Source organism: Balaenoptera ricei, chromosome 1 (genome assembly GCF_028023285.1).
Source record: "Balaenoptera ricei isolate mBalRic1 chromosome 1, mBalRic1.hap2, whole genome shotgun sequence".
Lineage (NCBI taxonomy): Eukaryota > Metazoa > Chordata > Mammalia > Artiodactyla > Balaenopteridae > Balaenoptera > Balaenoptera ricei.
In genome coordinates, this window is record NC_082639.1 from 108,336,190 (window position 1) to 108,349,817 (window position 13,628).

General features: G+C 42.4%; 1 protein-coding gene across 1 annotated transcript; it reads left to right on the forward strand.

The window, feature by feature from the left end:
• The first annotated feature begins 4 nt into the window (after nucleotides 1-4).
• On the forward strand, nucleotides 5-11,209 carry BOLA1 (bolA family member 1). The gene is made up of 3 exons (XM_059929840.1): nucleotides 5-154; nucleotides 9,897-10,107; nucleotides 10,478-11,209. The coding sequence occupies exon 3, from the start codon at nucleotides 10,481-10,483 to the stop codon at nucleotides 10,892-10,894; it is 414 nt and encodes a 137-aa protein (XP_059785823.1). The 5' UTR covers nucleotides 5-154; nucleotides 9,897-10,107; nucleotides 10,478-10,480; the 3' UTR covers nucleotides 10,895-11,209.
• The last annotated feature ends 2,419 nt before the right edge of the window (nucleotides 11,210-13,628 follow it).

Below are 13,628 nucleotides of genomic sequence, written 5' to 3' on the forward strand. Positions count from 1 at the left end.
GATAACCCATTTGATGTAATTTATAAGAGCTACCGGGAGGGGTGAAGCGAAGTGGTTTGATTGGCTAAAAGCTGAGTCCGATCGAACAGCCAATAGGAAAGCGGAAAGCAGACTCTTCGTTTGCATCTTGTACTACGAGGAAATGACGGCCCTGGTAAGTACCTACCAATCGCTGTGAGCCACATTAAAGCCCCTTATTTGCATGCCAGGATTTTTAAAGCGAAGGCTTTCAAACAACACGCTGTTTTGTTTTTTAGTGAGTGGCAATTTTTTTCCAGCTTAAGAGTGGTAGGTTTTTGTCCACCAAGGGAAATCCCAAGAAGGGCCCAAAAGGACTGCAGAGAGCCTCCGGCAGATGCAGAGTTACTCCCACTCAAGGGTACCGAATTCTGAAGTTGATTACCCCCTTGAGCCCTAAGTTACTCTCCAAGTCCCTCCCTTTCTGGCTCGTCAAAGCCAAACTTCCTTAGAGACTATAGTACTACTAAGGCCTCCGCCTTTCAATTTACTCGTTGCCTGCGGCGTGGCTTAGCCCCATGCCACCCGCCACTGCTCCTCGGACTCCAGTTTGCCTGAGGGCTAGCATAGAATTAGTCATTCTCCTCTTTACCTCCCGACGGCGTCCAAAACGGCCTTGAACCTGAAGGCGGCTTTCCCTTGGCTTTCAAAATGTCGCCCTTCGTCTTTCCTCATCCTGCTTCTGTTCCTTAGCCCTTTTTTTTTTTTAACCTATTTATTTATTTTATTTTATTTCTCTCCACCCCCACCCCTCAACTCTGGCAACACCAAATTCCTCTGCCGGTCTTTAAATCCCGGTGTCCAGCTGAGCTCTGCCTCCCTACTCGCCCCTCCCCCACACTCCTCCATTCTTCACTCTTCCCGAAGAGTCTTACCCAACTCCATGCTTTCAACTAACACCCAGATTTGTTTCAGAAGCTCAGACCCATATACGTAACTGCTGACTGGATACTTCAACCTGTTTGTCCCAATAACTCGACCTATCCAAAAGCAAACTCATCCAGACACCCCCCACCCTCCTCTCTTTGCTCTCTTTACCTGAATGGCACCAACAATCTTCCAGGTACCTAAGCCAGAATCCACTGTTCCCTGCATCTCAACAGCATATCAAGTGTTACTTCTTTAACTTCAGCCTTATTCCTCCGTGATCCTCTTGTTTGCCTCTTAGACTTCAGCAACAGCCCCTAGAGACTCCTTTGTGTAATCCTCCACATAGAAATCATTCCTGAAGGTTCCATTTCTTTCTCCTCAGCTTCCCATCCCTGGGAGTTCTACATCCCCACCCCATTTTCACCCTTTCCTGAATATCCCATAAAGCTGAAACCGCTGAAATGCGTCTGGGGGCTCCGAGGAGCTTCAATTCTTTATGTCTCAGCGCAGAAAGAATTCAGCGAGAGGCAAAGTAACAGAAAAGTGATTTATTAGAATGGGACACTTGTGAGACTTCCCAAGCGGCTGGGTGAGAGAGTGCCGTGCTCCGAGAACTTAGTGGGCTACAGTTTTATAATCAAAGGAAAAGTGGGGAGGGGGAAAAGACCACCTTCTTCCTCATTCTTGAGTAGACGTCAAACTTCCAGCATCAGCTCCTCCTCCACGTGGGGGGGGGGGGAGGGAGGTTCTTGTCCCTACTTGGTCAAGTCGGGACTGTCATGGTGCAATGGAAATGAGCAAAAAGGCGCTCATTTACTAAAAATGGTAAATCATCTCAGGTTTCAGTATAATGTCACCCTTTCCTTATATTTTTTGTTTTTAGTGTGTGCAGAGAAGCATGTCCTTGGAATCAGCTTACTGAGCTCACTGGGCAGGATGTGGGTCTCATGCCACCATTGTTTTATTGTTTTGGGGCACGTCTCATGCTTCTGTTGCATAGTTTTGTTGCTACACAGGCCTGCTTGATTGAGTGATCATTAATTTAGAGTGGTCTCGCATACCTTCTTCTTTACTTACAATCCCCTAGTGGGATTAACTGTTTAATTACCTACTTTGTCCCTTCACTATGTCCCTATCAAAGACAGGAGGTAGAATGCTACAGAGAAAAGAATAGACTTAAATTTTTCTCCTTGAGCTCTTTTCTAGTGTTCCTCTTTTATCCTCACCTTTGTTCAACTGACATTTATTGAGTACATGCTACCTATCAGGCAATGGGTATACAGATAATTGAGACTAGTACAAAGAGGTCTGTAATGAGATGCCTCTAGAAAATGGAGGAAATCTGGTGAACTCTGTAAGTTAAAATTAGTTAATATCAGCTATCTGTAGAGCTTACCCCTGGTAAGATGCTGGTATAGATTTGTGAAGCACCCAAGTACAGTCAAAAGTAATGGGAGTGTTTCCTCAATAGTAGGATGCAACTGAAGATAATTCTAGCCAAAAGGATTATAGCATTTCAGAAGATGCACGTGTTAATAGAAAGATATGGTCCACATACCATCTAAATGGGGCAATTACAGTAGGAATGTGTTGTGCTTCTCTAACACTAAGAGTATGTGTCTGCTAGACACAAAGGTTTAGGCTATTACAGAAGGTTCCTTGGTGAAAGCATCAGCTGGTTCTCATAGTCTGGGTGAAATGTTTCTGAAGACTATCCAACCCTCTTAGCTCAGGTTCTGCTCTCAATTAACAACTTTCCAATTATTCTACTTTAGGATAAAAATATGAGACTGAGAAGGGGAGAACCAGTATGGGAAGATATATCTATCACTAGAAGTTAATTAATTTGCATTCTGACCCATTCATTAATTTCTTGTGTATTTTGTTAGTGTAACTCTCTCCCCAAGAAGCTCTGGAAGTTCTAATAGTGTCAACTTTTCAGCCCTACAGAGCACAGAACAAAATACAGTAGTAGGGACCCCACAACAACTCTGGTACCCTTCGAGGCCCTGCATGAGGGGCCAGCTGACCTCCCGCTGTCTTTGATCTCTGATCTCCTTTTTACTTCTATCACAGTGACCCTGTGCTGTTAGGAAGGGTAAAGGGAAAAGAGATTATATTAAACCTTTATTATGAGATAAGCCCTATGTTAGGGGCTACCTATGAAGTAGACATACAGTCGTACCTCGTACCTCGGTACCAGGACCCCCAGTGGATACTAAAATCCAAGGATGTTCAAGTCCCTTATATAAAATGGTGTAGTATTTGCGTATAACCTAAGCACATCCTCCCAGATGAAGTGTCTCTAGATTACTTTTAATACCTAATACAATGTAAATGTTATGTAAATAGTTGTAAATACAATGTAAAACTATGTAAATAGTTGCTAGGGCAGGGCAAATTAAAGTTTTGCTTTTTGGGGACTTTCCGGATTTCTTTTTAGAATATTTTCCATCTACGGTTGGTTGAATCCTCAGATTCAGAACCCATGGATACTGAAGGATGACTGTAATTCCTTCACAGATAAGGAAACCAAGGCTCAGAGGCGTTTAAGCACTTGCTGAAGGTCACACAGCCACTTACAAAGACATGATTAGAACCAAGGTCTGCCTGACTCAAAGACTGTGCTCTTCATCCCTCCAAGCACCCTACTTCACTAACTAGATTATGGGTTTCATGAAGTCACTTAATTTACCCAGCCTTGCTTCCTCCCTCTGTTGCAGAGAGAGGGAGAGCTGGAGAGCAGGAGAGTTAGAGAGTGAGAGTGAGAGAGCATGAGAGAGGGATGGAATTAGACTTAATACTTTAAATTCCATCTAGCTATAAAACCTTATTAGGTAAGTCCAGATAGGCCAATATCCTACAAATTTTATCAGGCTCAATTATTATCTGTTGCTCCCCAGACCTCCCTTCCCAGCATTCTTACCAGAGCTATTAAAATATATAACAGAGCAGGCCATTTGTAAATGTCATACACCATCACAAACAGGCTGGATCTTATCTCCTTTAACACCTCTGGGATTTTTAACCAAAAGCAACTGAGTTGGGCTTCCCTGGTGGCGCAGTGGTTAAGAATCCACCTGCCAGTGCAGGGGACACGGGTTTGAGCGCTGGTCCGGGAAGATCCCACATGCCACGGAGCAACTAAGACCGTGCGCCACAACTACTGAGCCTGCGCTCTAGAGCCCGTGAACCACAACTACTGAAGCCCACGCACCTAGACCCCGTGCTTAGCAACAAAGAGAAGCCACCACAATGAGAAGCTCGTGCACTGCAACAAAGAGTAGCCCCCGCTCACGGCAACGAAGAGCCAACGCAGCCATAAATCAATCAATCAATCAATCAATCAATCAATCTATTAAAAAAAAAAAAAAAAGCAACTCAGTTCCTAACCAGGCAATCTAGTTAATCAAACATTTAGGGCATTCTAGGTCCATTCTATCATTCCAGCCATACTCCTCTCCCTTCCCCTTTTCTTACACCTTTCCTCAACTCCACCCCCAGCCCCCTCCGTACTGAGCTGCACATCATTCATAAGATGAGCAAGGCCTTTCCACAGCTCCCTGCCATTGCATATAAAGTTGCCCTTGGCTAGAATGCTTTCAGCCTCCTCTGGACCTGCAAAATCCTCCCCATCCTTCCAGTTTCCACCCAGATATCACCTCCTCTTTCATGAAGCTTCCCTACTGTCAAACACACAGCCTCAGTGTACCCACATCTCTTTGTTCATATCCTGCTGATAGCATTTAAGCACTCTGCCCTGTGTTTTGACCTTGGTCTCACTTCCTTTCTGTGACCACTTCAAGGGAGAGACCATGTCTTCTTCACCTTTAAATCAGGAGTCCTTTATTCCTTCTACCTGGCTCTTGGTAGGGTAATTAAATGTTTTTTGCATAAACAAATAAGACTATACTCTTAGAGAATTAGCATCTTCTTCTCTAAAATAGTTCTCTTTGGTCAACAAACCACTCTCCAAATGCTAGCTAGCTATCAACAGTAGACTGTGGTAGCCAGAGTGACAGAAAATACAACAGAAGCTCATCAATTAAATAAAAATCATATACCCTACCATAATAGACTTGTTAGAATAAATGAGAATTAAATATAAAGAACCTAGTACAGAGATGGAACCTGAGACGCCCAAATGCTGGATTAGGAGGCAGAATAGCTTAATGGTTAAGAGCTCAAATTCTGCAGCCTGACTCTCTGGGTTTGTTTACCAGATCTGTGACCATAGGCAAATTACTTACCTAACCTCTAAGGGTCTCTGCTTCCTCAATGGTAAAGCGAGAGTAATAACAGTAGCTACTTCATAGACTTGTTGCAAGAATTAAAAGAGTTCATAAATGTAAAACATTTAGCATAGTACCTGTCGCCAACAAAGCAGGGGCATCTCAAAAATTTGAACGAATTTGCCATTTCAGAAATAAATATTGAGTTTATCCTATGACCACTCCTGGATATACACCAAACAGAAAAGAATGTTTACATCCAACAAAAAGCACGTACAAGGATGTAGTATATTCATATAGTGCAATACCACACAATGAAAATGAAAAAATTACTGCCACACACACGGATGAATCTCACAGACAATGTTGAGCAAAAGACAAACACAAATGTATTCATACTATGTGATTCTATTTATAAGAAGTTCAAAAACAGGCAAAACTTATCTATGGTGCTAGAGGTTAGAATAATGATTAACTGTGGCAGGGTGGTATTGACCTCCTTGGGAGCCTTCCAAGGTGCTAGAAATTTTCTGTATCTTGATATGGTGTATTCCCATGTAAAATTAAGCTATACACTTAAAAAGTGTGCATTTCTTATGTGTAAATTATACATCAGTAGGGACAAATTAATTTTTTAATGAACAAATAATGAAGTAATATCATAGGAGAAAGATGAATACTTTGTTGGGCATCTTACTCCTCACATTACAGATTAGTGTTTATTAGTTTTCGTTTTGTTTGAGGCAGCCACCATAATGTCTCAGTGCTTAAAGCCTCTAAGACTCTTAATCTGACCATGACAAACCTTCACTAAATAGTAAATATTGTCATGACTATGTTTTTATTAGAAACAAAGACACTAAACTTGCCCTAGGGAGCTTGCAACTTACAAAGCTTTCATTTATTTTTGCAACAGGAATAATAATGTCGGCCCTCTCTATTCACATACTAGCTCACTATCCATCCGGTACATTTTACCGAACACCCAAGTATGCCAACAGTGAGCCTGGCATAACACATGCAGTGAATACATTGCCTCTGGCCAGATCTCTCTTTCCACATGATTGGTTTCCTCTAGTCATTCAAATCTCTGTTTAAATGTCCCCTCCACAGCAAGGCCTTCTCTGACCACAGCCTCCCACCATTCCCCGCCACTGTCACTGGATTAGCAAATTACAAGGCCGTCACCAAAAACAAGTCCTTCTTAGAGATTCCATCTCTTTAACAGCACTCTAGTTGATTTACTTCTCTCTAGCCTGTCTCCTGCCTTTACTCAGATTATCTTTCACCAGACTACTGCCAAAGGCTTTTCTCCTCTTCTCCCTGCTTCCACTCTACCCATTCCCTTAATATATTCCTCATACACTAGCCAGAGTGATCTTCTAATAGAAAATCTGATTCTTTTCTCACTTTATTCTTTTTCCCAGGTGATTTCACTCCCCTCACTCACTTCCCCACCTTCCCCCCACCCACAATCTCATTTCATCTTCAGCAACTCTTGCTTCACATGCGCTTCTCAGATGCTAAAACTAGTAGACAAAAGCTTAATGAAAAACAGAATAGTACATAGACTCAAAGTATCTCCTACAACTACAAAGGGAAAAAGAAAAATTTTACAATTGAGAAAACTGAGAGATACCACCTTAATCAATTAATCAGAATTATCATTAACAATGAGACAAATTGAATTATATGCCCCCATATGCTTCAGTGAGAGGATTCAATATCACTTCTGCAGTTTTCCTGCCAAAAATGTATAGCCTAAATCTGAATCAGAGTGAAACATTCAACAAACCCAAGTTGAGGGATATTTAACAAAATAAATGGTCTGTACTCCTCAAAAATGTCAAAGTCGTGAAAGACAAAAAGACTAATGAACTATTACAGATTAATGGAGACCAAAGAGACATAACAACTGAATATAGCATGTGATCCTAGATTGGATCCTGGCCCAGAATTTTTTTTTTTTTCATTCTATATAAAGGACATTATGGGACAATTGGCAAATTTTGAGTAAGATCTGTAGATTATACTACTGTATCAATGTTAATTTCAAGAATTTGACAATTACATTGTGGCTATGCGAGAAAATGTCTTTTTTTTTTTTTTTTTTTTTTACTAAATACATATTAGCAAATATATATTAGAGCTCTTCAGAGAAATAGAACAACAGGATATATATGGAGAGGGCAAGAGCAAACAAGTGAGAGAGAGAGAGAGATTTATTATAAGGAATTGGCTCACATGACAATGGAGGCTGACAAGTCCCGAGATCTTCAGGGTGAGTCAGCAAGCTGGAAATAACAGGAGAGCTGATGGTGTAATTCCAGTCCAAGTCTGAAGGCTTGAGAACCAAGAGAAGCAATGCTGTAGTTCCAGTCAAAGGCTAACAGGCTGGAGACCCAGAAAGAGCCAGTGTTTCAGTTCAAGTCTGAAGGCAGGAAAGAAGCCAATGTCCCAGTTCAAAGGCAGTCAGGCAGGAAAGAACTCTCTTTTTCCAGGAGGGTTAGCCTTTTTGGTTCTATTCAGGCCTTCAACTGATTGGATGAGACCCAGCCACAATAGGGAGGGCAATCTGCTTTACTCAGTCTACCAATTTTAATGTTAATCTCGTCTAAAAACACCCTCACAGAAACACCCAGAATAATGTTTGACCAAATATATGGGCACCCTGTGGCCCAGTCAAGTTGACACATAAAATTAACCATCACAGGTAGTTAGAGGTAAATGGACTTATCTCTGAAACTTACTCTCAAATGATTCAGAAAAATAATTATATATGTCTAGTTAGATACATAAAAAGAAACAAAGCAAACATGATAACTTGTCAATATTTGGATAATCTGGGTATCAGGGTGAGGGGTATACAAGAATTATTTGTACTATTTTTGTATTTCTATAACTCTGAAAGCACTTAAGAAAAAGTTAAAAATAAAATACACACACATAGAACCATACATCCAACATGACATCTCTTCTTGGATATCATAAAGACACTTCAGACTCAAGTCCAAAACAGAATTGGGCACCTAGTCTTTCCCTTCCCCACCCTTCCAAACCTGTGCTTCTTCCAATATTCTGTATCTTAGGGAACAAATGCCATCCATCCAGATGCACAAACCTGATAGTTATCCTTCATACTTTCCCTCCCATAACTAGCCCATTACCACATCCTGTGGGTTTTATCCTCCCAATGTATATCTTATAGCCACAATTTCTTTCCATCTCCACCTGCATGACCACCAGCGTGGTCCAAGTCATCATCATCCCTCACCTAGACTGCTACACTAACCTCCCAACTGGTCTCCCTGCTTGCACTCTTACCTCCTCTACAGTTCTCCACACTGCAGCCAGGGATCTTTGCAAAATAAAAATTTAAAGATGGTTAAATGCAATGCATGATCCTTGATTGGCTTTCGAAAAAGAAAAAATTATAAAGGCACTAATGAGACACCTGGGGAAATTTGAATGTCAACTATATATTAATAATAGTATTGAACAAATATTAAACGTCTTAGTTGTGGTAATGGTATTGTGCTTATGTAGGAAAATATCCTTGTCTTAGGAGATATACGCTGAAGTATATAGCAATGAAATGTAAAGATTTTCGCAACTCTCAAATGGTTCAGCAAAAATGATAACAATATTTTTATTATATACACACATTCAAAGAGAGATTAAAAAGCAAATCTGGTAAAATGTCAGTAAATATAGGTGAAGAATAAATGGGGTGCTCATTGTACTAACCTTGCAATTGACATTATGTTAAATTTTTTGAGTGTGATAGGGTATTGTAGTTATATAAGAGAATATCCTTGTTCTTAGGAGATACATACTGGAGTACCTAAGGGTGAAATGTCATGCTATCTGCAACTTATTTTCAAAAAAAGTATAGAAATACATTTTTAAAGTATATAGGTATAAAGTACTTAAACATAAAAGTATATATGTATAAGTATATAATATATATAAATGTAAAAAACAGTGAAAGGTAGAGGATGCTGTTTTGTACTATTCAACTTTTCTGCAGATTTGAAATTTTTCAAAATTAAAAGTTGGGGAAATACATATATGGAGAAATCTATAAAATATTAGGATACAAAATAAAATACTGGTTGAATTGACGAGTTATATATCATCTTGGAAAAATCTCATCCTGTTATATCCCCGCTGAAAACCTTCCCTAGCTTCCTACTGCTCCTAGGATAAAAATAAAACTGCCTAACGAGGCCTTCTCCCCACAGGCCTATACATTCACTCAGCTTCCCATCACCATCATCTCTGCCCCGTGGGCTCCAACCATATCTAACTACACCCAAAGGAACCACTCCCGCAAAGTTCTCTCTCCTCCTGGCCTTTGCGCGTGCAGCTACCGCACTAGGAGGGGCTGAGAAAGGGATTTTTGTGCCTCTTGTAAACTGTTTCCTTAAGTTTTCTCTTCTCCCCCAAGTCTGGATGACATGCCTCCTTAGCATCCTGCTGTCAGTCCCATCACAGCCCTTAGCACACAGTATTGCAACTGTCCGCTCATTGGTCCATCTTCTCCAGTGTTCTGTAAACTGCCTGAGGACAGGGCCTGTCTTACCTCCCCAGCCTCCAGGACTGGTCTGGCGCACAATAATTATGTATTCAATAAATGAAACGGACTTCCATTTTCTTGTATGTAAAATAAAGGTGTTGGGCTAGGTGATCTACAAGATGTATTGTCAATAAAATGAATCGAATAATCTCAATATCAATTGCACAGAAGTTCCCGTTTTCTTTACAATTCCTCAGGTTCAGAGCCTCCCACGACCTCACGAGTCGGGCGAAGTAGAGACTACAGTTCCCGTGAACCCTCAGGGCACCACGTGGCGCCTGCCGGGTCTGTCGCGTAGCGAGGACTCCATTTCCCAGCGTGCCTCAGGACTCGAAGTCTGCGTTTTGCCCGGAACGTCAGGAGTTCCGGTCCTGAGTGGGAGCTGCGGTAGAGAAGACTGAGTGCAAGGTAGAAAGGGCCCAGCCTGGGGTTCAGAGGGGACACAGGGACATTGGCTCAACCAAAAGCCCGGAGTTGCACATACCCTAGTCTGCAACCTCCAGCTCATTCTTTGCGAATCCCCTTAGTGAGGAACGTGCCTCGCGCGCGGGCTCTTTCTAATCCACCGCCTCCCTTCAGCTGCTCGCGGCTGGAGACCAGATTCCCCCACGTCACACAGGGGAAAGAGGCGGTGCCTCGCGTCTCACTGTCGCGTCTAGGCGGGCTCCCAGTGTGGACGTTGGCCGGGGGGCGGGGGCTGGGGTGGTTGAGAGACTGGTCTCTCACAAAGAGCGAGGCCCTGACCCTCACTGCTCCCGTCCTTGTCTCTCTGCCGTAGCTGATGTTGAGTGGGCAGCTGGTCGGAAGCCTGTTCTCCATGGCTGGCCGCGTCTGTGTGTCCCGGGGCAGCGCCAGATCAGGGGCCATCGGTCCCGTCGAGGCCGCCATTCGCACAAAGTTGGAGCAGGCGCTGAACCCCGAGGTCCTGGAGCTGCGTAATGAGAGCGGCGGCCACGCGGTCCCACCAGGCAGTGAAACCCATTTCCGTGTGGCCGTGGTGAGCTCTCGCTTCGAGGGACTGAGCCCCCTGCAACGGCATCGGCTGGTCCACGCGGCGCTGTCAGACGAGCTGGCTGGGCCGGTCCACGCCCTGGCCATACAAGCGCGGACCCCCGCCCAGTGGAGGGAGAACCCTCAACTGGACACGAGCCCCCCCTGCCTGGGCGGGAGCAAGAAAACTCGAGGAACTCCCTGAACCCTGAGAGAGAGGGAGGACCAGGATCCAAACGGGTTGGGTGAGAATAAACTACTGGGGCCTTCTTCCCTTCAATACAGTCTGGTATTTGTAAGAGTTGAGGACCTGGGCCCCATTCAACCGGCATATGGAGACAGCAATTCATTTCACATCAAGGTCAACCTAAGGAAAGCATACAATCACTCACTACTGCTCTTGCCCTGGACTATTAAGGAAAAGCTGCCCAGTTGTTTCATGTTAAATTGTGACTAAGGAACCACCAGACCTTATGAGTTGCAAGTAATTCTGTACATTAAAAGAGAAATTATCATATGAGGTGAATTGCTGTGTTGTTAAAGGCCTGTTGAACCAGGGCTACAGATGTTCTTGGGAGAAGAAAGATACTTGAAGCCTAGCATAGTCAGGAAGGGCTTCATTAAACCAGAAAGGAAAGGAAAGTTGTTGCAGGCAGGGGGAAGAGCCCAAGCAAAGGCATAGAAGCTGGACTGGGCAGAGAGTTATTGGACAAGACAGCAGTTACAGACACATTTGAACTTCAGACTTGGGGAATGTTTGGCTTTCTATCAACCTGTCCATTTCCAAAAGGATTTACATTTGTTTGTGAGAGAAAAAAACTTAAAAAAAAACACTAAAGCAGTGAAAAGATTATAATCTGGGAAATGAGTATAGAAGGGGGAGAAAACTGTACATAACCCTTTTTCTTATGAGCCTTCCAAACGTCATAATTCTGAGGGAAGCTCAAGTAATGTCTAGATATGCAACTTTCTGATGATCTCAATGTGGAGATGGAACTTAGACAGTAAAGAGAAAGCTTGGTTAACATGTATCAACCATTTCTGGCTAAAGAGTTTAGACTGCATCTGGTTGGGCAGTAGGGAGTCATTGAAGGGTGTTGAGGAAAGGATGCCAAAGAGCATTTTGGGGCAGATTGATCTGGCAGTGACGTGTAAGTGGGTTGGCATAGGAAATAGGCACAGAGATTAACCAATGGTGAAGGCAGAACCCTGACCTAGAGGTCAGCTGTTGAAATGGAAAGGAAGGAGTTGATTTGGGAGCTACCATTTTTTAATTTTTTTTTTTTTTTTTAGTAGTAGTCTTTTATTTATTTATTTATTTATTTATTTTTGGGTGTGTTGGGTCTTCGTTTCTGTGCGAGGGCTTTCTCTAGTTGTGGCAAGCGGGGGCCACTCTTCATCGCGGTGCGCGGGCCTCTCACTATCGCGGCCTCTCTTGTTGCGGAGCACAGGCTCCAGTCGCGCAGGCTCAGTAGTTGTGGCTCACGGGCCTAGTTGCTCTGCGGCATGTGGGATCCTCCCAGAACAGGGCTCGAACCCATGTCCCCTGCATTGGCAGGCAGATTCTCAACCGCTGCGTCACCAGGGAAGCCGAGAGCTACCATTTTTAAAAAGTCAGAAAACGGCTTGATTACAACAGAAATGGACTAGAGTGAGAGGAGAGTCAATGGTAAACCTCAGGCAGTACTTTTCAGATTTCCTCACAGATAAAAATTCCCAAGGGAGCTTGTTTAAAATGTGGATTCTAGGTCAACTCTTCCAAAAAAGGATTCTGATTCCACAAGTCAGGAATGGAATCTGGAATCTATATTTTTTAAAAACACACAAAAGGATTTGGAGGAAAGCTGGTTCTATTCTCAAGAAATATTACTCCAAGTTTTTGTTTATTTGTTTTCATTTTTGGAGTTTTTAGATTTTTTAAATGTTTTTGTAAATACTATTTTATTATGGCAAAAACTCTTGAGATCTGTCTTCTTAACAATTTTTTTAAGTGTTCAGTCAATACATTATCACTGACTATAGGTACAGTGTCATACAGCAGATCTCTAGAGCTTAATCATCTTGCTTAACTGAAATTTTATGCCTGTTGATTGGCAACTCCCCATTCTCTTCTCCTCCAGCCCCTAGTAACCAACATTCCACTCTGATTCTGTTTGACTATTTTAGATAAAGTGGAATCATGCATATTTGTCTTTCTGTGACTGGCTTATCTCACTTAGCATAATGTCCTCATGGTTTATCATAGCAGAATTTCCTTTTTTAAGGCTGGCAAGTATTCCATTGTTATGTACATACTATATTTTCTTTATCCATTCATTTGTCAGTGGACGTTTAGGTTGTTTCCACATCTTAGCCATTGTGATATTCTGCAATGAACATGAGTGCTAATACCTCTCCAAGATCCTGATTTCAATTCTTTTGGATAAATACCCAGAAGTGGGATTGCTGGATCATATGGTAGTTCTATTTTTAATTTTTTGAGGAACTTCCATATTTTCCAGAGTGCCTGCACCATTTTGCATTCCCACCAACAATGTGCAGGGGTTCCAATTTCTCCACATCTTTGCCAACACTTTATATATATATATAATAGCTATCCTGACAGGTATGAGGTGGTATCTCATTATGGTTTTGATTTGCACTTCCCTGATGATTAGTGACATTGAGCACTTTTTTATGTATACCTATTGGTCATTTTATGTCTTATTTGGAAAAATGGCTATTCAAGTCCTTAGCCTATTTTTTAATTAGGTTATTAGTTTTTTTGCTATTGAGTTGTAGGACATTACCCCAAGTTTTCAAATCTAGGAGACCGAGGGGGCGCTCCATCTGTAGAAGTGGAAAGGTCAGGATAGAGTGGCCAACTCAGGAAGTAAATGTGATGCATCATGTTATTCTGGCCTTCAGTTTAGAGAGAGGAGTTGTTTTTCCATCTCACC

Bases quoted from the DNA above. Each gene is read 5' to 3' on its own strand.
- BOLA1 (XM_059929840.1), top strand. From the start codon at position 10,481: ATGTTGAGTGGGCAGCTGGTCGGAAGCCTGTTCTCCATGGCTGGCCGC.